Here is a 27,746-nt window from a genome sequence, read left to right as displayed (position 1 = left end):
AAACTTACCGCTGTACCAGTGGGAGACTATGTCAAGGTAAAACAGACTTTGAAATATAACAGATTATTTAATGTCATTATTTAATAGTGTTTATTTGAAACACAAGTACCTCAGATTACATGCTAATATTCATGACTGACTAATTTTTATACAAATTTATCCGGGTACAAGTATGTATATATATATGTATATGTATATATAGCAAAATCTTTAAACTAATACGAAGCTTGTCACCTTCAAAAAACAATGGATTGCTTTTTAATTTAGTAATTTGTCAAAATTATTGATCAAGCCAACTTATTCAGATACAACTAAGAACTATTCAGAAAAAATAACACTAAACATTGCACTTGTGCAGCGGTATGTGAAGAAGGTAAAGAGAAAATAAAAAATGACAATATTAAAATGCACTTTTTTAATGAGAACAATAATTATATGTTAAGTAACTAATCAGCGATATGATAGTGGAAGTCTAGAATGAAAGTAACTTTAACTGAGTAAATTTAAAACAAGTATTTCAGCCAGAATTTATGAGAATGTTTCTCACCTTTCACTAATCTGTTTAGTTTGTTGGATGAAACAGAAATAAAATTTTAAAGAAATACATTTTCAAACCAAAGTTTAGACGTTTTAACATAGAATTCTTTCCCTCAACATTAATACTCGTAGGATTTCAAACAGTATTAACTTACAGACAAGTAGATTGAACATATACCAGCAAGTTTAATGTTCTTACTTTGCCGGATTTTTCCATGTTTCTTTTTTCGCCGTCCTGAAATTATGCACTGCTAAAACTCATTATTAACCTAACTTCAATAGAGCACGTGCCAGAAGACAGAAATCGTGATCACACTTAGAGTTATGTGCTGTAATCATTTGTCAAACTTGACGCATGATCATAGAACTAGAAATCTTAGAACGTTTTTCAGGTTTATATATAGTTCCATAAAATTAACGGGACTATCTTTGCAACACCACTCTCTCTCACTCTGTACATATATATCGTTGAGCATATACTATAGAAATATATTTAAATATGCAAATCAACAAGCTGATAATCAGAGACAGTATCAAGTTGCGATGGAATGGGATGTATCAGAACTACAGTTAGCATTGTTTAGCGTTACGTAGATAACAGGATACTGCCTAAAGCTGATTGCTTTCAAACGCAAAATATTCATGTTGTCAAGTCAAAAAGAGATGTTAAGAAAAATTATTTAGGTACAAAACGAAAATTAATTTGTACTAAACAACAATGGAAAACGTAATGATATTGTTAAACCTGGTCAATCAGGGCTATTCAAAGCAATTATCTGCAATAAGTCGTACCCCCGTAGTAAGCAAAATGTGACGTCTTGTAATAGGGGAGAATATATGAGCATACACACACACCTCAGTGGGAAAAACCGACTGTGTGAACCTCGCAACTGCACATAACATATTCAAGAAAGATATCCGACTAGAAAAGAAGATAATAAGATATTAGTTCACTTAAAAAAATGAGTCAGCCATACATCCTATTCAACCATCGTGTATCTAAAGTAGCTAGAGATTGAATTGGATATTAATACTATTAACTACGAAAACTTTACATCAAGTAGCTGGAGATTGAACTGGATATTAATATTATTAAACACGAATATTCTACACCAAGTAGCTGGAGATTGAACTGAATATTAATACTATTAACTACGAAAACTTTACATCAAGTAGCTGGAGATTGAACTGGATATTAATATTATTAAACACGAATATTCTACACCAAGTAGCTGGAGATTGAACTGAATATTAATACTATTAACTACGAAAACCCTACATCAAGTAGCTGGAGATTGAACTGAATATTAATACTATTAACTACGAAAACCCTACATCAAGTAGCTGGAGATTGAACTGAATATTAATACTATTAACTACGAAAACCCTACATCAAGTAGCTGGAGATTGAACTGGATATTAATACTATTAAATAAGAAAACCCTAAATTAAGTAGCTATAGATTGATCTGGTTATTAATACTATTAAAACCGAAAACCCTATATCAAGTAGCTGGAGAATGATCTAGATATTAATACCATTAAACACGATAACCCTACTAGATAGCCTAACGAAAAGCCTGAGGATTTTTGTGTGATCGCACTGCTGAGATGGGCACTGGAAAACTGTCATCCTTGGACACAAGATGAATTACGAAAAGCCAGCAGGATGAAATGATGCTCTTTTGACATTACTGCCTCACGATAAAGTATCTTGCAATGAAATGTCGCTTCGTAGTTATTATTAAGATACACAGTCACAGCGAGCATGGCTAAACGTGGCAAAGACGACGGTAACGAGATTATGATGTTCCAATCTCATTTATATTTAATATGCTCGACATGTGTTAAAATATGTATATATATATATGTATGCATATGTTGCAAATACCATAGATTAATAATTTACAAGTAACTAAAACTATCAAAATTGGAATTTGCGAGTAAGCTTAGTAATCATTTGCTTAAATAGATTAATATGAATTCAATATGAAAAATGAATTTTAAAAGTTAAAGCAATTTTCCAAAATATTTTGTGTAGTTATGAATCTAAATTTTGTTGTTTGCCCAAATTCAATAGTAGCAGGAGACATCTCATAAGGTTTCAGCAATAAATATCTCAATTATTAGTAACTGAGAATTCAGGTTATTCATACATATTTTTTTCTGGAACATTTCTAACTATACGGACTTTAAGATGAGAGGATATATTGTGCAATAACTAGTATTACCAACATAAGAAGTCATTGGAATTACTTCTGGGTCTGAAAATGAAAACAAAGTGACAGATAAACTAGAATTTCTATTGTAGTTTCTATTTGGAACGCTTGTAAGATCACTGTCACGCGTTTATATGAAATCATCTTGAAATTTAAAAAGGAAAAATTCAACACATTGATGGAACTTTAACGACTTTTCCATCAACTGTCGAACTTCCTACGATAGGGAAAGTGACGTGAAACATTGTTATTTTTATGTTCCATTTATCTTCATTAAATTATAATATTCTGAGAGTATTTCTTTGCCCTTTGAAATACTAAACAAATAAAAGCTTACAATACTTTCTACTTAAATCATGAAAATAATTTACTTTATGATATTTCTTCAACTTCGGGAACAATATTACTTCTACAAATACTTAGTTGTTTGGTTTTCATGCATAGTCCTTGTTCACTGCTAATAACCTATAACACGTTCATTGTTTGAATAACGAGATTATATCGTCAAAATTAACTATCTATTATTACTAAATGAATAAAAAGCATATTAAGCCTATACCTGATATTTCCTTAACAAAAAAGGCCTGGCATGGCCAAGCGCGTAAGGCGTGCGACTCGTAATCCGAGGGTCGCGGGTTCGCGCCCGCGTCGCGCTAAATATGCTCGCCCTCCCAGCCGTGGGGGTGTATAACGTGACGGTCAATCCCACTATTCGTTGGTAAAAGAGTAGCCCAAGAGTTGGCGGTGGGTGGTGATGACTAGCTGCCTTCCCTTTAGTCTTACACTGCTAAATTAGGGACGGCTAGCACAGATAGCCCTCGAGTAGCTTTGTGCGAAATTCCAAAACAAACAAACAATCCTTAACAAAAAGTCACGATTCATCGAATAAAATAAATTCATAAATAAATATTCAATCATCTTTATTACTTAATATTAAAATATTTTGATCGCAAGTATACTTGATATTAAGGTATAAAAAAATTGAAAAAACAGTGTATACATTGCAGTAATGCAACATTCTTAAGATTTTTAGATGTAAAAAGTGATAAAATCATGTTTCACTGCAGATGTTTCTATTTTTTCTTATTTCTTTGAATCAGTTCTTTACGAATCTGTATTCAGAGTCGAAGAAAAAAATCAGATTTATATTTCGGCTTCCGCAAATCACCTAAAACCGGATTACAACAACCAAAAGTATATCTGAAATGCTATTTTTATGTAATATAATATATTAAACGCAATGATGTAAAACGTCTGAAGCGACGACGCATTGAGATTTCTTAGGCCTAATAAAAGTGATAAAATATTTTTTTCTCCAAATTCCTCGGTATTAGCATTTTACAGATTTCTAAAAGGAGATTTGTAAAACAAACCTACTAAAAATACTCAATTTTATAAGTAAACACATTAGGAAATTAAATCCTATAAACATTTTGTTCTATTCGGTTGTCAGTTACAAGCTACGTAAAGTGACGATTGTATGAAATGATTTGGTTGTGCTACGTGTTAATCATAAAGCTTTGTGCAAATCACAATGACATTCTATCTTCAAATTAAATATTAATTTTTAACTTTTTGAGAAACCAAAAAATATTACAATGGCGTATTATCATGATCTCAGTGTTGCTGTTTTCTTCAGAGTTCACCATGTGCTTCTTGACTAATTCTGTCATGAATGAATAACGTATTTAACAATAAATTGTTATTCATACAAAATCTCTATATTTTATTATGGCAACATATAACTGATTTACAAAGAGATAAATAAGCAATATAAAGATCTAGTGTTATTTTAAATATGTGCTTATTCAGAAGAAATACATCTTATGAAAATGTTATATTTTTTATGTCAAGCGGTTGAAAAGAGATGTGTTAAAATTAAATTAAAAATAATTAAAATATCGTGTTGTTGTTGTCTCAGTTAAACTTCTTTTCAACCTTTTTAAGATTTTGAAATATGATCTTATGTCTAGGGACATTTAACAATTATTAGTTTCACATCCATACCTACACCCTCAAACTCAGGGGAGCGCAATTAAATCCTCCTTTGATCTTTATACATATGATAATAAATGGTCCAAAAATTCAATTTAATTCAACTTCTCGAGTATTTTTGTGGCCATGGTTCATATTATATCGTTCATCCTAAATTGATACTGTAATCTTTCTCTCTTATCATTTTATACCAAACCTGGGTTAAATTGTTTAAAACCAATTATATTGAATAAACCTCCGATTTTTAAAACTTTTCTTCACTTTGTTACATTATAATTAACTAATTAAAGACTAAATGCTGCTTCCAGCCTGTGTTTAGCTATTCCTGTCTTGTTGCCGAAAATCAATTTGCAAATGAAGCGCATAATCCATTACATCTAATATCTTTTTAATTAGAAATAATTGATAATTTCATTAATGTATGTTTCTGGAAAACATTTCCCAGTGCTTTATAAAACGTAATTATGTAGTTTTGCTCAATACGAATGAGCATACAACGTGATAAATAAAATTGGACAATACCCAGTAATCCACTGGATCCTTTTATTTTAACATTTCCATGTATTTATTAATTTCTTTGATTGTTATTTGTCAGTATAAAGTCGTGTTGTTATAGATTAAATTTTGATATACTGATACCAAAAGAAAATATTTGCTAAAATATTATTGAACCATCATTTGAACGGGTACTCCCGTTTCCCCCCACAGCAAAATCTCTGGCATCGGACCTGTAGATCCCAGTCTCATTCTGAAAAGGGCCGTTTACCCAGTCACAGGGTATCCAATCAATCACAGTACATTTTAAAATCAATTCGCCAGCCGCCAGTGTACTCCGTCCTCGAGCCAAGGTCTGGCTCACTTCACTTTCGCTGCTTTCGTCCAGTTCTCCCGTCCTTCCTCTCACTCACAAATACACCACTCCATTTTTTGAAATGTTAAAAATAAAGTAAAAACCCCACGGATATTTTAAAACATTTCTCATGTAAGGGGACGAAGAGGAACTACAAAGTTCCTGAACACCCCAGTTGGAGAGAGAACTCTTCTGATTTCTCTCTCTCTAAACTGAACCCCTGCCACGATAGTTTAGTTTAGTTTAGTTTTAAAAGGCCCAAAAAATTAAAATTACAAGGAAATTGAGCAGTTTCACCATCGTCAGTGACATTGTTCAAAGTTAGAGGTAAACACGTAGAAAAGACCTGTATCAAATAGTTCCTTCGTTCAGAGTGGTAACGGTAGCACAACAGTAAAATGTGAGCTATTGTGATTTAAGTGTCACAAAGGCTACACGATGATGGATCAGTCCCAAATGAAAGAATATGATGAGTTTAAAACTGTGACCAATGCATAGCCTGATTAGGACAACTTCCTCCTTCTGATTCTTACGGAAACAAAACGGACAAGGAGCAACAGAAGGTGTGATCTGGAAAAACTTGTTACGATGTTGCTCACTCCAAGTCGAATGCCAACTGGCGCGGAGCCAAGCCTTCAAAACAGGACTGTAGTCCATATACGGGATAGGTACGGTTTTAACAGCACCAGAACAGATGATTAGTACAATTTCCTCCTTCTGATTCTTAGGGAAACAAAACGGACAAAGAGCAACAGAAGGTTTGATCTGGAAAAGCTTGTTACGATGTTGCTCACTCCAAGTCGAATGCCAACTGGCGCGAAGCCAAGCCTTCAAAACAGGACTGTAGTCCATATACGGGATAGGTACGGCTTTCACAGCACCAGAGCAGATGGACTTACCTACGGTGACAACGAGCTCTTTTCCGCGAATACCGACGTGGCTAAGTATCCAGAAAAACTAGATACGAATAGAAAATAGCAAAAATGGACCAGAACATTAACGCTAAGCGATTATAGAGGCAGTAGAGATGTAAGAGAAGTGGTATAAATAGTACAATCTGTATACTGCCTAGCTTCTACGGGATCCAAGGTAAAAGAAATGGCATACATATCGGCACTGAACATAGAAACTGTAGAGAGGATCATGTGAGCTACCGCCGAGCCAAAACAAACCATAGCAGAACCCACAGAATCACCTGATTTCTAACCATCCGTATATACAGGAATAGAAGGAAAGATATTCAGCAAATAGAAGACGGCACTTCCGATAGAGAGTATGTGCTTTCCTCAGGTGATTCAAAGAAAAGTCACAGGTGTTTATCGTAATAAGCCACAGTGGGATGGGCTGACCAGTGGAGACAGTAACGTCATCCAAGGACAAACCCAACTCAGCCACCTTCGCCTGGATTTAAGGCGGAAAGCAAAAATGGTAGAGAGTCTATTCTGAAAGTGCATAGCCCACTGAGGAAGAAAAACAAACCCAAAGGTCTTTTGAAGTTGTACAAATACAGTACGTCTACACGGTAATGCATCTTTACCTAAGGTATATGATTTAATTTTAACAATGAACTGTAAAAGTAGTTAAAAGTCTAAGTGTTGTGAAATTGCACACGAAAAGTAGATGAATTAAACACTACATTGTTTTAAGTAAACAGATGTAACGTTTACAAATACTCTGTTATTTAAGCTAGAATTGAGAAAAGATCATCAACTGTTACTATTTGTTTGTTGTAATTCTCAACATTTTTATGTTTAAATTATAATTTCAGAAGCTTCTTTTCTGAAATCTGTGTTTTTAAAATAAGTTTCATATAAATCTTAATAGGATTGCTAATTACAAATTATAAGATTTCATGTTTAATAAGACTTCTAATGTGCAAAGGGATGTCACTGTCAAGTTATCTAAAAATATTATTGATGAATGTTAAAATAAAATCACGTTATTATTTTTTTCTTTAAATCAAAGGAATATTGCTGTTGGATTTTTTAAAAGAGGAAAATAATACCACTGTTTATTTCATTGCAAACAAAGGGATGTTGTTATTGTTGTACCGAAGAATAATACACGTTATTATTTGTTTTAAAAATTGAAGAACCATACCGTTGATTTATTTCAAAATAAATGGATGTTACTGTTGACTTATTAGAAACAATTGGATGTTATTGTTGATTCCAGATTTCTCGCGAGTAAAGCTGAACAGGTACAAAAAACATAAAACTCTTTAAATGTATGAAACACGTTCTACATCACAACTAAAATAATATTTTAAGAAGGACTTTGTCAACGATGAGCAACATGAATAGGCGACTTATAATTCTCCATTATTGGTTAACGTTTATTCTGAACACACACACATTAATTATTAAAATAGATCCTTTGCCTCCAGAATGCTTATCCGTCACTCACATTTTCTTACTTATCCTTGCAAGCCTTTTTTGTTTCTTTGACCTATTTCTGCTTCTACGGATGTTGCTTTGATGTGGTAAAGGAAACAAGCGGAAGTTACGCTAGAAAGCTGCCACTACAAGATTTGTAAGTTTATCTTCCAATCTGGACCTGTCTAGTTTAATAAACAGAAAATATTGTGTGCAAGCGTGCATATGTTTCTGAAACTGATACTTAACATTTGTTGAAATGTTATGAATGTTTATTCGTGTTGTAATATTATCATATATAAATTATCTATCCTTAATAGAAGAAAACAAAGCTGTGCACATGCAGATGAAGGTAGGGGTGTAAATTTGATATATCTGGATTTTCGAAAGCATTTAATAAAAGGCTTCTAAAGAAACTTATCTTTAGAGAATTGGAGGATAAATTAATTAACTGGATAGAGGAGTGATTTGATGGAAGAAAGCAAAGGGTTGTTATAAATAGAGCTCAGTCAAACTGGATTAATGTTGGAAGTGGTGTACCTCAGGGTTCAGTCCTAGGACCATCGCGTTTTCGATTTACATTAATGACATAGATAAAGAAATGGTCAATACATAACATAGATTTCTTGATGATATCAAGGTCCTCAGTGTTGCTGGCTGTGAAGAGGATGTTACAGCTGTACAAAATGGTTTAGATCATTTAGCGAGTTGGGCAAATAAATGGCAGATTACGTTCTGTTATAATAAATCCAAAATAATGCACGTGGGATATCATTATTTGAATTATAACTTAAATGGGAATAGCGTTAAGAGTGTCATTTAAAAAGGAATTTTGGTGTAATAGTTGGTATGTCTCTTAAACCATCTAAGCAGTGTGATGTTGCTAATGGTAGGGCAAATAAGATTTTAGATTGTGTCTACAGAAATATTGAATATAAATCGAAAAATGTTATAATTGTATTACATAGGTCACTGATTAGACCACAATTGGAGTGTTTGTTCAGTCTTGGGCTCTTTACCTTAGGAAATACATTGAATTGTTGGAAAGGTTCAGAGAAGGGTTACTAAAATCTTACCTGCAATAGAGTGGTTGTCACATGAAGAGAGATTAAGATACTTAAAGTTGTTTTTTCTTTGAAAAAAAGAGTTAAAGGGGATCTTATTGAAGTGTTTAAGACTGTAAAATGAATGGAAAATATTTTTTATGTTTAATAGAGAGAATTATAGAACTAGGGAAAAGAAATATAGATTTAAGCAAGGTATAATCCATTTTTAGCTAAGATAATTTTATTTTTCAAATAGGGTGATTCATTTATGGAATAGGTTGCCCTCAGATGTTGTGGATGCAGTAAATTTGAGTGTGTTTAAAATAAATCTTGATAGGTATATGAATGATAATGGCTGGCTTTAATTTTTAATTTATTTTGTTTGGCTTAGAGGATGAGACAGCCGAGATGGTCCAACGAGTCCCTTGTTGTTCCTAAACATTATGTTATGTTATATTAATAATTAATATAATTAATAATATTGCTTGTATTTTGAAGCATGATACAATTATTTTGTGTGGTTCTCTATATATTTTTTACTCTGTGATGAGGCTTAGTTTCGAAGTACTGAGAAACTATTTTGATTCTAAGTAAAACTTCTAGCTACAAACAAAATAACATATTACAAATTTTTAAACATCTTTATTTTTAACACTGATCAAACAAAAACATGTCTGTCAATTCGTAGTTAGCTTATTCAGTAACCAGAAATTTCGATAAAATAAACGTGATAGATTAAATTCCAAAACTATTTATGTTAGTAATCTACCATTTCGAATTTTTTCTCTGATGTTGCTATGAAAATATTACATTTCAAGGATTTAAACTTTTATACTGTGTGACGTCTTGCGTGTGTTCTCATGGGACTATTCGAGATATTGGATATCCATTATCTAAAATCCTATTACATCGTCAAAAATAGTCACTTGTCTGTCTGAGATAAAGTAATCATAATAGAAAACAAACCAATATGAAAGTTCTAGCTTTCAAGTTTGTCTCATTACTATTCTGGTGGTTATATATGGTGTTCTGCTGTTTGACACTTTTAATTGCTAAATTATTCAAATTACATAAAAAGTTTAAGCTACATGTTATTTACTTTAACTGTACAAAATAACATCCCTTTTATTGTGAACAAAATCTTCGTAAAGTAAGTTAAAACTGTAGAGATAGATTCAGTAAACCTCTGTCTTTTGTCTTCAAAGTGTGAACATATATTTTTTTCTTTGGTGGCAAAAGCAAGAGTAAAAACACTTTACTGTACTGTAGCACGTGCCGTCTTCAACTCATATAACTGAACTAGATAGTTCGAAAAATCAATCATTAAGGAGAAAATCTCTCTGGTTTAACAGGGTAAAGAGCAGTTTCAAGCTGTGAACGTGCATTTCTCATCCTTGTAAACAGCGACAACAAAAGCTTTAACCATCTCCATGTGTTACGTAACTTCTGCTAACGCTTGAGTAGATATCACTATAATTTCAAGATATCTGAATGTTCATACGAAAATACATGCGTTTCATTCATCCAGTATCAGCGTTTTAGTAAAGTAGTTAAATATCATTAAAATACATTTCTTCGATACTTATGCAACTCGATAGTCTATTCCTAGTCAAAAATCTATTTTTATTACTATCGTTTACATAAAATCATACAAAACTTATGTAATCCAGATAGATGTACATTAGCTAATATGCTCCAGTAAAGCACAATTTATTAGAACAGTATGTAACTTATAAAACTATGAAAATGCATATAAAAATTTTTAAGCCTAAAAATGATTTGAATATGTTTGAAAAGCTGAATTTAGTTGATATCAACCAGCAATATGTAACATTGATAAAAACACAAGAATTACTACACAGTAACATTGATGTTCTATTAGCCGTCTTTTGTTGCATCGTTTATTTGAGTTATGTGCTCGCATACTCTGCCTTAAACGTTTAATTAAACCTGCTACATATAAACTGTTTACAAACAGTTTTATTTCAACTTATGCAGTAGCCTGGTGGCTGAATTGAAAACACGAACTTTTTCTTATTAATCTTCAGGTTAAACTATCTATCATATTCCACGTCCTGTTAGAAGCCTTGTTGCACATAAAAGGCATTCAAAGTAAACAAACAAATCAAACAAACAGTTTTCATCTTTATTGAACATTTTTCTCTTTACTACCTAACTAAATACGAAGGTCACATAGATTATAGCCTCATTTTACTCTGAAATGAGAAGAAATAAAGCAGTTGAAGTCATCATGGTGTTCACATAACGCCCCCTCTCCTACTTCTCATTATCAGCAAAACAAAAAGAAGAAGGGATAGCACATACTGTTAAATGTCCAAAAAGCCGATTTGAGACACATCATCTATCACACGCAAAAACCCGTGAAAGTTTATAAAGAAAACGTAACGCGTGTTTAAGAGAAACCTTCTACAGCAGTTTTTTTTAAATTACTTTTCAGTCAGTTTGTATTGATTCTTTAAAACTCTTAGATATACAGAGGGATTTTTTTTTAATATGCTAATATATTTCTAAGAGAATCTGGCCCAAAACTTAATAATAAGTTGTAATTTCTTTTAAACAACATTCAACTCAAAATCTTAGATGAAAAGGACTTAGATGAACGTTAGCCATAGAATAGGTTTTCATTGTCAGATGTGGCAGTCAATAAACCAAGGGTATTCAATAGTACGACCTTCTGCTTACTTTGATTTTTTTATAGTCTGTAATCTTCCCGCCTTTTGAAAGAGTAACTTTATAAGATGATTTTGTATTTCACGCTAAAGAAAACTTCCGGTTAAGAGGGTTTGGAATAGTTGTTAAAAAACACATGAGCACGCACAATGAGTTTTATTTTTTAAAATGACGGTGCTATATAAGACACATATTATTATTAATTCATATATATAATACATTTTCGTTAATAATATTATTCAAAGTAAAAGAATCTGATAACATACACGTTAAAATTAATTTAACAATTGTTAATATTTAAGCGCAAATTTACACCATGGGTATTGAAAATTGGTTTCTAGAGTTTTAAGTCCACAGACTTAAAGCTGTGCCTCACAGGCAATTCGTTACATGTTTCTTGGCTATTCTCATGCGAGGTACTTGTGTTTTGTTAATTTTTTTACGTTTCTTAATCGTAACTTGGTGAATGCCTGCTATTTTTCATTTCTGTTTTCTTTCTTTTTTTAGTAATTGTCTGTGTATTTGACTCGTGTATAGTTATATTTATGACCCATTGTTTAATAACTGATTACATTAAACACACTAATCCACTGATTTTTAAATCAGAGGATCTGCAACTCCAAAATCGCCCCCACTAGCACAGTGGTACTACTAAAATTCGGCTTTTTATACTCACAATGGGCAGAGCACAAATATATTTTGCGTAGCTTTGTGGTTAATAACAAACAACAACAAAACTCCAAAACACTTTTTTGAACAACTTTAGTGGCCTTCCGTTTCGGTTTTAGGCCTTCTTCATCAAGGGCTCTGCTCACAATAGCAAACATTGAAAATGGTGTTTGTCATTGCTTTAGCAGAGTTTTTGAAATATAGTTTCAAATTAATAATTAATTAATTAATTAATTTCAATAAAAAAATCTCTTTACACTTACAGATTATTTTATTTAAAAATCAATATTATAAAATTATTTTGCAATAAATATCAGTTTGTGTTCTCTCATCTCATTTTACAATAATGAAAATGTTTACGTAAACACCTATATCTTCTTGCATGTAAAATCTCATCCTGATGTTATTAAGTGAAATAAGATCATATTAACGTCTTGTTTCGCCATTCAGATTTTCCGTTTATCCAATTGTTTTTGTTTTATTCGAACACATGAATTGAAAACAAAATTTCTTAATTTTGTATTTTCATTATGTTATTTAATGTTAATACTTTTGTGGTCGTTTGGTTGTTACACTCATAATATGACATTAGTGTGACAACAGATGTAACTACTGGCATATTGTGGCATTCTCATGCATAGCAATGAATTGGGTTGTCTCACTCAACCTTCCAATCTTCGTGATAATTCCACTTCAGTGAACATTAGCAAATGCAGCAATGCCCCATATAGTGAAACTACGCGCCTCTTCTACCACACTGACTCTCTTTCCTCCACGTAATTGACTTCACTGTCAATATAATACCGCGGATCTCAGCACACGCTTGGCCAAGTCCTACGCTGACTCTCTGACTTCAGATGCAGATGCAGGAACCTACACTAATGTCATGAATATCTGACAGACAAAAACAAAAAGTAATTCCATATAACGATGGGCTAGATATTTTTACTAACTACATCTGAATATTGTAGTAAGTAAAACATCATCTTCTGAGAAAAAGGAATGTGGTTTATTGAGTAACAAGTAATATATGGGAAATTAGAGATACATATTGTTAGGAATAGGGAGAGCAATTTATAAAACAAAATAGAAACACTCAAAAGAAATGTCAATTAATGAAATCAGTTATAAAATAAGACTTCTAGTGTAATAAATAAATAATTATATGTACTTATTGTGAGATTTTTTATGATTCTTAAATATCACGATTCTAAACAGCTTTTATCTTATAAGTTGATTACGTTTCTTGAAGAGTTTGACAAAAACAAACGGTTGTAGCGATTGTAATGATTTTGAGGTGACTGTTATAATGCCTGACAATCTATATAGTGCCACCTTAACAAACTATGCAGACGCTTCAAAAATATTTCTGTCAAGAAACTCAAGTATGTTTTCTAATATAAATATTTCAAGCACATATTGCCGACATAATGAGAATTAATTAACTGATATTTGTGAATTATTTTCATTTAAAATAATTCAATTTCCATGATGTAACAACTGATATCCTATAGAACTATCGGCTTCAACTGCTGAAAACATTTCTCAGAATCAATAACCGACATATGTTTAATAGACATTAAAAACATACATGCCTGAGTTTTTGGAGAGAGCGATTATGGCCCAAGTGTTTCTCAAAGCTTAAATACTATTTTCCAGATAATTTTCGTCAGTGTGTCAAGAAAGAAATATCAGTTATATATATAAAGCTCTTGGGAATAACCCAATGTCAGGCAGCTTAAATTTCGCTTAACAGCAAACTCAAACAAATGTAATAAAACTAACCAGAAATGTAAGTAATTACAGAAGTTATAAGTCAGTATATATATATATATACCCAGAAAATAACTTTCATAATATTTAATATATGTCTCGAATGCAAACGAGATCACAATTATTATTATTAGATATTCCAAAAACTGCCTCAAACATTGGTTAAGAAGGTAGTGTCTTATTCGGGTTTAGATCCTTTACTGTTTGGCTAACTTGTATATCACTGATTACATACAATATCCAATCTCACAGTAATTACAGGCAGAGTACAGATTGAACATTCCGTAGAATTAAACAAAAACGAATATGCGATGAAATAATAATTATATTCAGGCGATAAAACAAAAAAACGTTTATGTGTAAATAAGATTTCATAATAAATATAGAATTTAAAAACTGAGTATTTGATAACTAGTAATAATTTTAAACTGGTATCTTCAAGAACTTAAATAAGTTCTTACCAAAACTTGCTCGTGTTCTACATATAACGAGATGAAATATATATTTTTGATTAATGTTCCAAAGCAGTAAATATGTCATTTTTGGAGTTCCTTCCCATGATATCTTTCTTTTTCTGTTTGTTTGTTTTTGAATTTCGTGCAAAGCTTCACAAGGGCTATCTGCGCTAGCTGTCCCTAATTTGGAAGTGTAAGACTAGAGGAAAGGAAGCTAGTCATTACTGCTCACCATCAACTTTTGGGTTACTCTTTTAATAACGAATTGTGGGATTGACCGTCACATTACAACACCCCCACGGCTGAAAAGGCGAGCATTTCTGGTGCGACGGGAATTCGAACCCGCAACCCTCGGATTACGAGTCGAGCACCTTAACCACCTGGCCATGCCGGCCGTTTTTGTTTTGTTACTGTTGCTTTGTCAGTCTGACAAATCTGTTTCAATCTAAACAAGTATTCATACAAGGACATAGCGTTTCTTGTGCTCATAACGAAGCTTTCAGAACAGGCTCTCAGGAGAAATGTCTTTATTTTTCTTTCAATAAACTATGAATAATAAGTAATAGGAAAATATTAAAAGCTCATTTTTAAATATTTTAAACATTATTATATCTTTTAAACCCTTAAGTTTATTTGTTCGGAATTAAGCACAAAGCTACTTAAGGGGTTATCTGTACTCTGTCCGCTATGGGTATCGAAACTCGGTTTCTAATGATATGAGTCCGTAAATATACCGCTGTGCCACTGGCTGCAGACTCGAAAGTACGGATAGTTTAAACATGTTTGTACAATAACTCTGTTATGAAGAAAGTATTTCCTTTTTATGACTACTAATTTATTTACCTGTCTTATCATTTTTTGTTAAAATTGATCAAACATTAATAGAATTCAACTATCAAAGAAACATGTCACACATGCTTACATTATATTTTATTTAAAAACAAACGAGGAAACATCTTCAAGTCAGCAATGGTATTAAAATGTGTGTTAACCGTGGCCCGGCATAGCCAAGTGGGTTAAGACGTGCGACTCGTAATCTGAAGGTTGCGGGTTTGACTCCTGGTCGCACCAAATATGCTCACCCTTTCAGCTATGGCGGCGTTATAATATGACGGCGGTTAAGGCGTTCGACTCGTAATCCGACGATCGCGGGTTCGAATCCCGGTCGCACAAAATATGTTCGCCCTTTAAGCCGTGGGAGCGTAATAAGGTGACGGTCAATCCCACTATTCGTTGGTAAAAGAGTAGCCCAAAAGTTGCCGGTAGCTAGTGATGACTAGATGCCTTCCCTCTAGGCTTACACTGCTAAATTAGGGACGGCTAGCGCAGATAGCCCTCGTGTGGCTTTGCGCGAAATTCAAAACAAACAAACAAGCGTTAACCGTCCCTAATTTTTACCTGATGTACTACAGAAAAGGAGATTAATCAGCTGCACTCACTGCCAACTTATGGGCTACTCCTATCAAGAAGTTGGATTTGATTAACTTTCTTATAAAAAAAAAATCCAATGCTCCAAAACTGGGATCGCAATTTTGCGACAACCGGACGTGAATCATGAACGGTCGCACAATAATTGTAAAAATTAGGCTATAGTCATTTTATGCACTGTAATGAAATGAATTTAAAAAACAGGAACGTTTGTAACAAATATTGTTTCTTTTGGATAATTATAGATATTAAAAATAGCTAATCAATTTTTTTTATAATGCAAGAAATCGTCCTTCGTCAACGGATTTACAACGTTATGATTGGGAGTTTGATTCACCTCAATGGACACAATATATGTCCCGATGTGGCTTTGCTATAAGAAAACACACGCTAGAAATCAAAATCCATTCCCTTGGCAGAGAGACAACGCAGATAGCTTTGTTGGCAACTATCCCCCTCACACACAAACAAACAAAAATACTAGCCTAATTATATTTTTATAGTCGCTTGCATACACAAAACTATTTGTTTGTGTGTGAGCTTAGGTTTAGACAATGCGATGACGATTTTCTTCTTATTAAAATGTAAGTACAATTGTCTTTAACAATAAAGTTTCTATTTTTAGTAACTCAATAAAACATTACAAATTTTACACAGAAATGTTGAGCCTTAGACTTGAACATGCTGTACATTTTTCAAAAAATGTTTACATACTACATATAACAAATTGCAGATTTTGACATGACATATTTGCAGACTAACCTTGAACAACGTTATAGCTACTTGCATGAAAAACTTTGTAGATTATTAATAAAAATCATATCGAAAGGGTTATGTTTTTTAAAACAACTGTATACACTTTAGGATGAAGTATTTGTTTGTTTTTGAATTTTGCACACAGCTAAACTAGAGCTATCTGCGCTATCCGTCTCTAATTTACGCCAAATATGCTCGCCCTTTCAGCCGTGGGGGCGTTATAATGTTACGATCAATCCCACTATTCTTTGGTAAAAGAGTAGCCCAAGAGTTGGCTAACACTGCCCTCGAGAAGCTTTGTGCGAAATTCAAAAAACAAACAATCATTGTATCAAATAACTTCCAGTACTTTATTGCTACACTAATTAGAGCATAATCGGATACAGTTTATGAAAAGTACGTCAAACAAATGGATGTAAAATTTTTAAAGTAAACAAATATTAACCATAAACCCTGAACAAGCAATGTTTATTATCTTAAACAGGGGTAAACTGGATGCGATGAAAGTTAAAAGACAGAATAGAGAATGGCTTAAACTATATTCACAAAATAACAGATAATTAAGGTAATGTAAGAAATAAAAAGAAAGAAAAACTCGTACAGTAAATATATCCCTCGAGAAATTTTTTTTTTCTCACGAAATAAACTGTACTATTGAAGCAATAAATATAAACGAACGCTTTTAAATAGAGCTTACTTTAGGCTATAAAATTATGTAACATATATCTGCCTAATAACAATATCAAAACATTCAACAGAAAAACACTTCGAATTCCCAATATGAGAATCCAAACTGTAACTTCAAGTGAAAGGAGCACTAAACAAGCTAAGGATAATAATAAAAATTAAATATTTCAATCTTAAATTATTGTTGGATATTTCAAACGTTAACCTTCAGAATAAGATTGATGTTGAAATCATTAAAGATGAAAGTTAAATATGGTTGTTATTAACTTTAACTATACCAAAAACAAATATTTTAGCACGTGATTAATGATGGGCATATCAAACTTAATCTTTTAATCTGAGATAAACGTTGATTAAACCTAAAATTAATATTTCTCGGTGTGTTATGTTCTTTAAATATTTTATTAACATAAAATTGTCAAGTAAGTTGATAATTAATGACTCTGATCATCATAATATTAAAGTAACATGCCGTTTATTATGTAATGTTTTATGGTTATGTTTTTAATATATAAAGAATGGGATAGCTAACGATTATTGGGAAATAATAAATCACATCAGAACACTTAGCATCGTTTAAAATTAATTTCTAATGTGCAAATTATCTTATTTATTAAACATAGGTGGAGCCACCAAAATTGCGTGGATACTCGTTTAATAAACTTACAGCCTGACGACTCCTTGGGTTAAATTGGAAGGAATGTCAGTAACAGAATCACCCCGACAATGACAAGCCAGCACGTGATCGCGTGGGTCTTCCATACAAAAGCAACCATCCTCTTTATGGGAGAAAGGATCGTCTCTTGTGAAGGGATACTGGAAATCTTCATGGCTCACGTCCGAAGGGAGAAATGAAACAGATCCGCCGGACCTAAAAATAGCAGAATAAAGTACATGATGCGTTACCAATCTTGATAAAGTTGATTAACAAAATACCATTGTTTATATATATGTATATACATAAAAATATCTAAATTAGTGTAAATATAAATATGTTTACAAATACATAAGTTATGGGAAGTTAAAGAAATTATAGCTTTTCTACATGGTATGCGTTTATTAAGAAAAAGGATGAACACATTTATAAAAACTTATCAGAGATGCAGATAGTATGTTTATTCTGTCTTCTAAGGATGCAAGCCCAACTTTCTTTGTGTTCGTTTGTTTCTTTTGAATTACGCGCAATGCTACACGAGGGCTATCTGCGCTAGCCGTCCCTAATTTAGTAGTATAAGACTAGAGGGAAAGCAGCTAGCCATCACAACCCACCGCCAACTCTTGGGCTACTCTTTTACCAACGAATAGTAACGCCCCCACGGTTGAAAGGGCGAGCATGTTTGGTGCAATGGGGATTCAAACCCGCGCCCCTTTAGGTTAAGAGTCAAGAGCCTTAACCACCTCGCCATGCCGGACCTTGCTTTGTGTCAGCCCTCTAGGGCAAAAAAAAAAAATCTGAAGCAAAATAGTAGAACAAACGAAAATGTAAATGTTAGAATTCCGATTGTTTGATTTTTTATGTGTATGGATGTGTTTTATACATGCATTCTCTAATCTTTTGGGCCAGTTTTTAGTTTGAGAACTCATAACATAAAAACATATCATTTATATACCGTCATTCAGATTATATAAAATTGCATTTAGTTAATTTTTATTCAAATCTTAAACTGTAGCAGGTGTTAAAATTTCATTTAAAACATTTTATTTTTGCATTTCGAAACTTCGTAGAAATTATCGTTATTTTCTATGTAAAATCACTTTAAGTACTTAGCACTTTATAGCACTCTCATGGGATATTACATCAAAACAAAAAAAATGTCTAGTAATCTATTTATATTACCTCTTAAGTGAAAAACGTTAAAAATGTAAAAATATATACTAGTGTTCATAAAAAAAAACTATTAGAACGCAGTTATGAAGACATATAACCTGAACTACACATTAAAATTCTCATCCGTCATTTCAGCAATACTCATGAGCTATTAAAGTAGACTTGGTTGAGGATTAGTGTTTTAAATGCTAAGAAGATGACCAAGTACAGGGATCTGAGGTTTCGCTCTGTTGACGGCAATAATATTATTTAGTTTTATAGAGACCAGAAGTAGTTCGAAATTTTATCTCAGAACCAGGTTGTCCTATACTGAATGTTAACTGTCTTCTGTCCTATACTGAATGTTAACTGTCTTCTGTCCTATACTGAATGTTAACTGTCTTCTGAAGATGAAATGTTATCTATACACTCATCTATTTCAATTCGGCAAATTAATCTCGACGTTTTTGGAAAGTTACAAAGTAACATGAATATATGTTAGTGCTGAACAGCCCCAAGTGACCAAATTAAGCGTTCGATTTTATGAAATAATACGTATATTTTATAGATTACTCTGCAATTAAACATGAAACATGTCACTGCAATTCATTTCATTTGCTTCTATAAAGATAAATAATTATAACTTTTTGTAACTTCTTGATCACGTATTCGTTTACTACATTAGTTCCCAACTATTTGAGCCAAAAATAATTTTTACTTTGAGCGGAAATTACAGCATAATAAATCTATAGTCAATCGGAAATCATTGCAAGTGAAAGCAACCGTAATTCGTTTCCACTAGGGATTAACTTAAACAAGCGACTAAAAGCTACAACTTGGGAAGGGGTTAGCAGCTGAGACAAACTCAATTTCAACTTAGGTTAATTTGTAGTTAAATGTGAATCGATCGTTTACTGCCTTTCACGGAAAATTTAATCAAATTTTTCATCAAAATTTTGCAAATACTGAAAGAACAAGTTGAAGATGTCTGGAAACCTGACTGACGATTATCTTTTACCAGTATTGTTAAGGATAAAAGGCAGCCATCTAATAATCTAAAAATTCCTTTAAAATTTTCAGTAGTCATGGAATTTTAGTGTTAACGAGAACAAGTAATTTATTAGTCATTCTATTAAACAGAAGATATAGATATAAATGACTTTATACATATGGCGGTTTACTCAATTATAGTTTCGTAATAAACACACAGAAAACATTCTCTTTCAACACCACGAGGCTTTTCGTGCTCGTGAAGATGAATTAAACGTCATCTCTTTTTGTTTTGTTTTGTTTTTTCTAAAACTTACCTATTTTATATAAAACTAAAGGTGGTATAAAACAAACTGGTAATTTCATACTATAATAATGAAATATTTTCCAGTGTAATCACACTAAGCACGCCTATCACCATATTTGAGTTTTCCATGAATAATTTTCAGTGCATTTTCGAGTGTTAATCACACTTTAATTTCCTAGCATTATATACTGAGGTAGTGTGGCGTGTTATAGTAGGTGTAAACTCTGGCACCACAGGCGATATATTTAACACTGATATACATTTTCTTCACGACAAATTAGTTAGCATTGGGTAGAACTGATTAGCTGCATTTCTTTTGGTCTATCATTTAAGAGTAAAAGACGGCTATCTACGATAGCCCTAGTGTAGCTCAGCACAAACTTGAACAAAAAACATGACAAACTGCTGAACATTCAACAATTTAATGTTTCCATAAACATACTTTTGACTAAAAATGATTTAAAAACATTTCTGAAAAAGAATATTCGCAAAACAAGTTTTTGTTCATTTGTTTTGTTTTTAATTAAGAACAAAACTACATAATAGGCTGTCTGTGCGCTGCCCACCGTGGGTATTGAAACCCGGTTTCTAAGTTTAAAAGTCTGCAGACATACCGCCGTGCCACTGAGTGGACCATAAACAATACTTTCAAACAATGTAGGTCTAACTTCCACCATTATTTATTGATTAAAAAAAACTCACAAAACCGAGAAATTAGGACTGCACTAAAGACCATAACCTTTAAGCCTACCTAAACAAATGTCTCATTCACAAAATGTAGGATATGGTCAAACAACAATCTCCGTCCCTATATATTATTCTGATGAAGATGGGCACGTCTCCTGATACTATTATTAAGATTATAAACAAGGGTAGGAAATTCTTAAAGCTTACAAGCTTCGGTCACACTTTGAAACCGACATTTGGCTAAAGAAACAGAAATTACAGCAATTCCATTCGATCACTTGCATACGACGTTTTCTGATGCAACTTTAATGGGTGGGCATTCATGCCTTATGTTTGCTGAAAGTGGTTTTATAAGTCAGTTGTTTGTTTGTTTTTTGAATTTTCGCGCAAAGCCGTCCATAATTTAGCAGTGAAAGGTTAGAGGGAAGGCGGCTAATCAACACCACTAACCGCCAAATCTTAGGCTATTTTTTTACATTAACCGTCACATAATAACACCACTGCGGTTGAATGGTTCAGCATGTTTCTTGTCACAGGAATTCGAACCCGCGACCCTGAGATTACGAGTCGAACGCTTTAACCACCTGGCCATACTGGGCCTTTCGTAATTGACGTTCAAATGTAACGGAGGCTCTATAGAAAGTTTGCCAAAACATATAATTCGTAAAAGATAGTTCTCGCTGGGACTGGCAAGAGTCTGTCATAACTGAAACTGTAATGCCTGATAATATTATTCAATCTGATATTAATTGCTACTTTTCCTGCAAAAGAAAGAAAGCAAAGACATTCCACAGCATTTCCAAGTTGTAGAGTTATAGCAGGTTTAAGTGTGACTGAATATAAACAGATATGAATTATTAAGTAAGATGCTTCCTCTTGTTTCTGTCCTTTTAAATAGAAGTAAAATTTTCAGTTCTTTGTATTGATTTTCTTAGTGTTTTATATACTGTTTAAAGTTACCACAACTAAAAAAAAAATTGTTCAAGACCATTACTGTTGTCAGTCATTGTAGTATAAAAATACTGAAAGCAACAAAGTTTTTTTCTGTCACTGATAAATAGATCAATAGAGTACTGACAAGAATGAACATATTAATTTTAAGACCAAAGCGTAGTACTGCTGGCAACCGTTGGAATACAGAAAAAGTAGCTGTATTTTCTATTAGAGTATAAAAAGCCTTATGCGTGCGAAACGTCATATGTATATATATATGGACTGTTTGTATGACATTAAACACAATAACACTGATAATTCTTTTTAAATATGCCTTACTTCACTGGTTCTACACGTGTGCTTAGTAAAAAGAGCACAATATTGACTTGAGAGCACGTTTTTTGTTATTGTTCATTTTGTGCATCACGCTGCTATTGAGGTGGCCTTTCATCCAACACAAAAACTAAGTAGCTTGATGAAACGGCATGAAGCACACATCTTCGACCTGTTTGGTGGTTAGTGTACTAAAACCTAGATCCGAGGGTTAGCTATTTGCAGAAAGACCTTTCGTGGTTTTGCGCGAACTTCTGAAACTAACAAACTCGTCTCGCTTCTGTGCCCACGCACGACTGTTGCGTGCCACTCTATGTGAACTCTCTCTTTGACGAAATAAATGTCGCTCAAAGAAGAGCAAACTCGTATCCTTATGTTAAAAGGTTTGTGTCTACTGAGACTTAGGATCATGTTGGGGGTTTATCTTTTAACTGCATTCGAAATCCTTTTAATATACCCATGAAATGTGATGATAAATGTAACAGGAAGTCAAGTAAATGTTTTTACAAGGATTCTTAAAACCTAAGTAGTTTATTATGCTACGAGTAACCTAAATAATGCATTAAGTTACAGATGTATATGGCATAATTCTTGACAGTGATCTCTTCGTTTCATAGAAGAAACTGTTACTAAAATCTTACAGCATTCCATGTAAAATACACTAAATTAAGAAGAACAATGAACTCTCCTTTGTGAACTCTTCTACAGTGTTACGATACATTAAGGTATGAACAGCAATTAAATCTGTATTTTAAAATACATCAATCCTCAAAATTTATACTCTTTCACATATTATAAACTAATTACCTAAGAAAGTGAACATTTTGCACGGAAATACCTCAGTCTTATTAAAGACCCATGTCTTATAGTGTTTCAGATTCAAATGTAGAAATCAACACTTAGTAACCTAAAGCAATTGTTAATTATTATAGTTTATCACAGACTAGCTCCAAATTTATTATGTTACGTATTACGATTTCAAATAACCAGAAATTTTAATTTTAATTTAGAAGTTAATTGAATGTCAATATGTATCAAATTTAAGATACTTGCCAACAAGATTTGTACACACAGTTTTCCTTTTTGACGCAAATTTATTGTAGTGTACAAATAACAACACAATTTATAGTAACGATTGTTATAAATAGTTATTAAACATATTGGCTTATATACAATAATTTTACAAACTTATAAATTATGCTGAGTCTTTTATCTGGTCTAGAACTGAATATTTCATCGACGTCCTAAGTCCACGACGAACAAATTTATTTTAAATTGATATTGTTACACCTCGCTTGAGCTAGCTAGCTGTCTTTTCTTGGCTGGTCTCATACCGCTTACAAGCTTACTTTTTATTGATGAAGATATTAAATGTTCTCATAGAAATATTAACATTCATAGTTAATTCACTAAAATTTGTAATATTTGAAATTTATAAACGTTTATGTTCAAATCCTGTTGTTTTCGGATTAATAAGCATTAATCATAATTATAGCTTTCAAGGCTTATAGTATACTGACTGTAATTAACCGAAAAATATTTTTTGCTGTGTCTCGACTGACTTTTATACCAATTACACGATATTCTCGAATGTTCAACAATGTTCAAAGATACGCTGGTGTTTTCGTAAAATATATTGTTGATTCTTACTTCTGAGAATCTTTTACAAATTTAGACTTACGAAATACATATTGTACATAAACGTCACATGAATTAAACTGAAACAAACCCAAATATTACAGTAAATGTATAACAGTAAACCCATTACATAGTGAAGGGGAGTGAGTATTAAACTCTAAGAATCCTTTGTAACTTCTTAGATTAAGCTAAGTAACATGTTAAACAAGCACCTGAGAAATCAAAATTAAAGCAAGCGTTTACGTTTTGAATCTAGAGCACTGTTTTTTTTATGAAATCACGCGATAAGTACTTCATAGCTAAAAATATGTCATTTTCTAACAATTCATTTTGACGGCCTTAAAAATTAATGGTATCTAATCTTACAAATTTCTTACTTTTGCTGATTTAATTTCTAGTCCTTCATCCTGTAAATACAATGTTTTTCACACTCTATAATTTTCTTGTTAGTATATAGGTGTTTAGTTTTTCGTCTAGTTTTCGAAACGAAGGAAACAATAATTCACACATTAATAATGTGGTGTTAAATTAGGGTAAACATTGTTATGGTACGCATTCATACAGGGATAGGGATAGAAGACTAATACGTCTGCAAAATGTGGATACTTCTAATTTTGTATTACTTTCAGCATTATTGATAACGTTACATAAAGAAGCACTTATTACTTGTGATGACTAACAAGATATTGCTGAAAACGAGGCATAAGTGACCTCAGTATAATGTTCAAAATACTTTTTTCTATTCTATTCAATGACTCATCTTTCAAGACCAATAGCGTGTATTTATTTGTTTAGTATATAGGTGAATATAAGGAACAGCAGTCTAAGACTTTATGGTTAAATATTCTATAAATAGTATAATAGTATAAATATATTCTGGTATTTTTTAGTATCTAGGTGAATATAAATGGGACAGTGGTCTAAGATCTTATGGGCGAATGTTCTATAAATAGTGTAATATTATAAATAGATACTGATATTTGTTCAAAATTTAGGTGAACATAATTTAAATGTTCTATTAATAGCTTCATAACAGTTAAAACTGTTTTCACCTTTAAGTTGTTTTCTTTGTCTTACAGAAAAGTACAACAATAAACCATTCTCTACAGGAAATGTTGCATCTGCTACTAGGTTATGAATTACGTATAGAATGTTTTTCTCTTAAAATGTTTAATACAATCACTTATATACTCAGGCTTTTCTTTATGTACTTTGTGTAATAGCATTTCTGTTATTTGACAGATAATTAAACTCAGATGCAAGACTCCATAGATTTGCCAAACCAATTACTTTAGTTTACAAGCAATCTAGGACAAAGGATTTTATTTTTGTCAACGACATTAACAGACTGTTAACCATCGCCATTGAATTTATGATATATGTATATATTAACATTGAAGAATAAAGTGGTCCTTCTTTAGTATTATAGCATTACAAAATATGAATTGACACAAATGGTAGAAATATCAATATCGCCTATAAAAATAACGTCTTTGTTAGTTGATAGATGTTTATCAGGATAAAATATGAAAGCGTAGTAGGTCATGTTTCTTGCAATTAAAGTAGTTATCTATATTCATTGAAGGAAAAATACTTTTATAGAGAAATGTTCTAAATATTATAAACACGTGTATATGTAAGTTGGTGCAATTTTAGCCATTTGTATATTTTAATGTGTATTTCCATTTCCATTCGTTTTTGCAGAAGTTTCAGGTAAATTTAGTTTAAATTTATATAGGATTTAGTATTAAATAATACTCTTGGGAGAGTATCCAGGAAAAATTGTTTGTTTGTGGAAGATCGCGCAGAACTACACGAGGGTTATCTACACTAGCCGTTCTTAACTTAACAGTAAAAGACTAGGGGGAGGCAACTGGTCATCACTGCCCACCGCTAACTTTCGGGCTGCTCTTTTACTAATGAATAATTGGATTGACCGTGACATTATTACGCCCCTCAAGTATAAAGGAAAATCTTATTTGTTTGTTACGGGAATTCGAATCCCATTGCGAGTCGAACCCTTATCCACGTGGCCATGCCGGACCAACCACGAAAGTTACGAAAATGTGGGACTATGTAAGTTTATCATGTCTATACGTTGTGAGTAGAATTTGCATTATATTTAAAGATTAAATATAATTTTTTATGATTTAATGATTAAATTTTCACTACAGAAAAATTAATTACGCTCCAAATCAAATTATAAATCGTTTCATTTTGTACTAAATCTGTCCATTGTTAAATAGCAAGAAAGAATCAAGTTATAGTTTCTTTCATAAAAAAAATATTACAGTTGAACTTCAGAGAATTGTTTAAAATGTCTGAAAATATTTGCTTTTTTTTCATAAATCTCGTATTTATGAATAAGAGTAAACTTATTAACTCCCCATTCTATCGGCGGATATACTCATAAAAATTACAAGAAAATAATTTAGAAAGAGCTTAGGTAATATTTTAAGAGCAATGAACAAGAATTCTTACTGCTATTTCCTTCATATTATATATATATATATATATACATTTCCTTTGGGAACTGCAGAAAGTAGTAACTGAACGGTACTTAGCAGAAATTATAGAAGTACATTTACCAGAAAAAAAAAGAAGGAAAACGGAGTCATAAGGGAGTTATGCAGTAGTTTATCATTTTTCTGTAGGTGTTGATGAAGTACCAACTAATTCCGTCTTTCAATAAATTAACACATTTATATGTTACTCCTAAAAGTTTCCGATATCTGCCTTTACAGCCAAGAGATTAAAATTCCCCTAAGGCTAAAATACGTCTTTCTTCGTCCCACGTACAAAGTCTGCCTTTTGAGACGACGAATATCACGTAGTGTTTATCTTGCCCTTTCTCCTGTCGACATAATTTCCCGAAACCTACTTTCTGCGTTATATTAAAGCATTCAATGCTCTAACAGAGAGTAAACAAGAGGTGAAGTCAAAAAGAGGGAGAGGGAGAGAGAAAGAGCACTCAAAGTTCACATTGTGAAGACTGGGCTTACAAATGTATGTTTTTGTTGATGTCAAAATATGTTTATTAAAAAAAAACCTAACGCATCTTCAAACCGTTCATAAAGATGCCTCGTGTCATAAAAATGTTTAAAGTTAAGAACGGAATATATATTATGTTAGATAGAAATTTTTTAAAAAACATATCATTATTAGAAATATCTGCCAACTCTCTCCCGTAATAAATATTATTTACTATGCGCTTTGATACACTAAAATGACTGGTACCTCAGCCTACTGCTAGTGATATAGTGCATATGTTATTTCGATGAGTGTTTGTGTTTTCTTACAGCAAAGCCACATCGGGAAATCGAACGTTATTTCAATGAATAGACAGAACAGTAGTAATTGAATAAATAGTCACTTTCTAAAAAAATATCTATCCTTAGTCTTACTTAAGTCAGATAAAACTTGTAATCAAATAGTCTAAACTAAAGGTATGCTTTAACTATATATATCAGTTTAATCTTCACCTCTTGGTAAACTTGAAACTATTGTTCCTACTTGAAACAAATCCTTAGTTTTCACATGGTTTTACCTTGTTCCGTAATATAGATAATTT

The 27,746-nt window shown here is 32.3% G+C and overlaps 1 protein-coding gene across 1 annotated transcript in view; it reads right to left on the bottom strand.

Annotated features, from left to right (window-relative positions):
* The window catches only part of LOC143226146 (follicle-stimulating hormone receptor-like), a 134,992-nt gene that overhangs the window by 80,266 nt on the left and 26,980 nt on the right, over nt 1-27,746 (bottom strand). The window contains 1 exon segment of the mRNA XM_076456730.1: nt 18,148-18,351. Coding sequence (XP_076312845.1) covers nt 18,148-18,351 — 204 coding nt within the window.

This window comes from Tachypleus tridentatus, chromosome 9 (genome assembly GCF_004210375.1).
Source record: "Tachypleus tridentatus isolate NWPU-2018 chromosome 9, ASM421037v1, whole genome shotgun sequence".
Taxonomy (NCBI): Eukaryota; Metazoa; Arthropoda; class Merostomata; order Xiphosura; family Limulidae; genus Tachypleus; species Tachypleus tridentatus.
The sequence above is the reverse complement of the archived record's forward strand: the minus strand, read 5'-3'. Positions and strand labels throughout refer to the sequence as shown.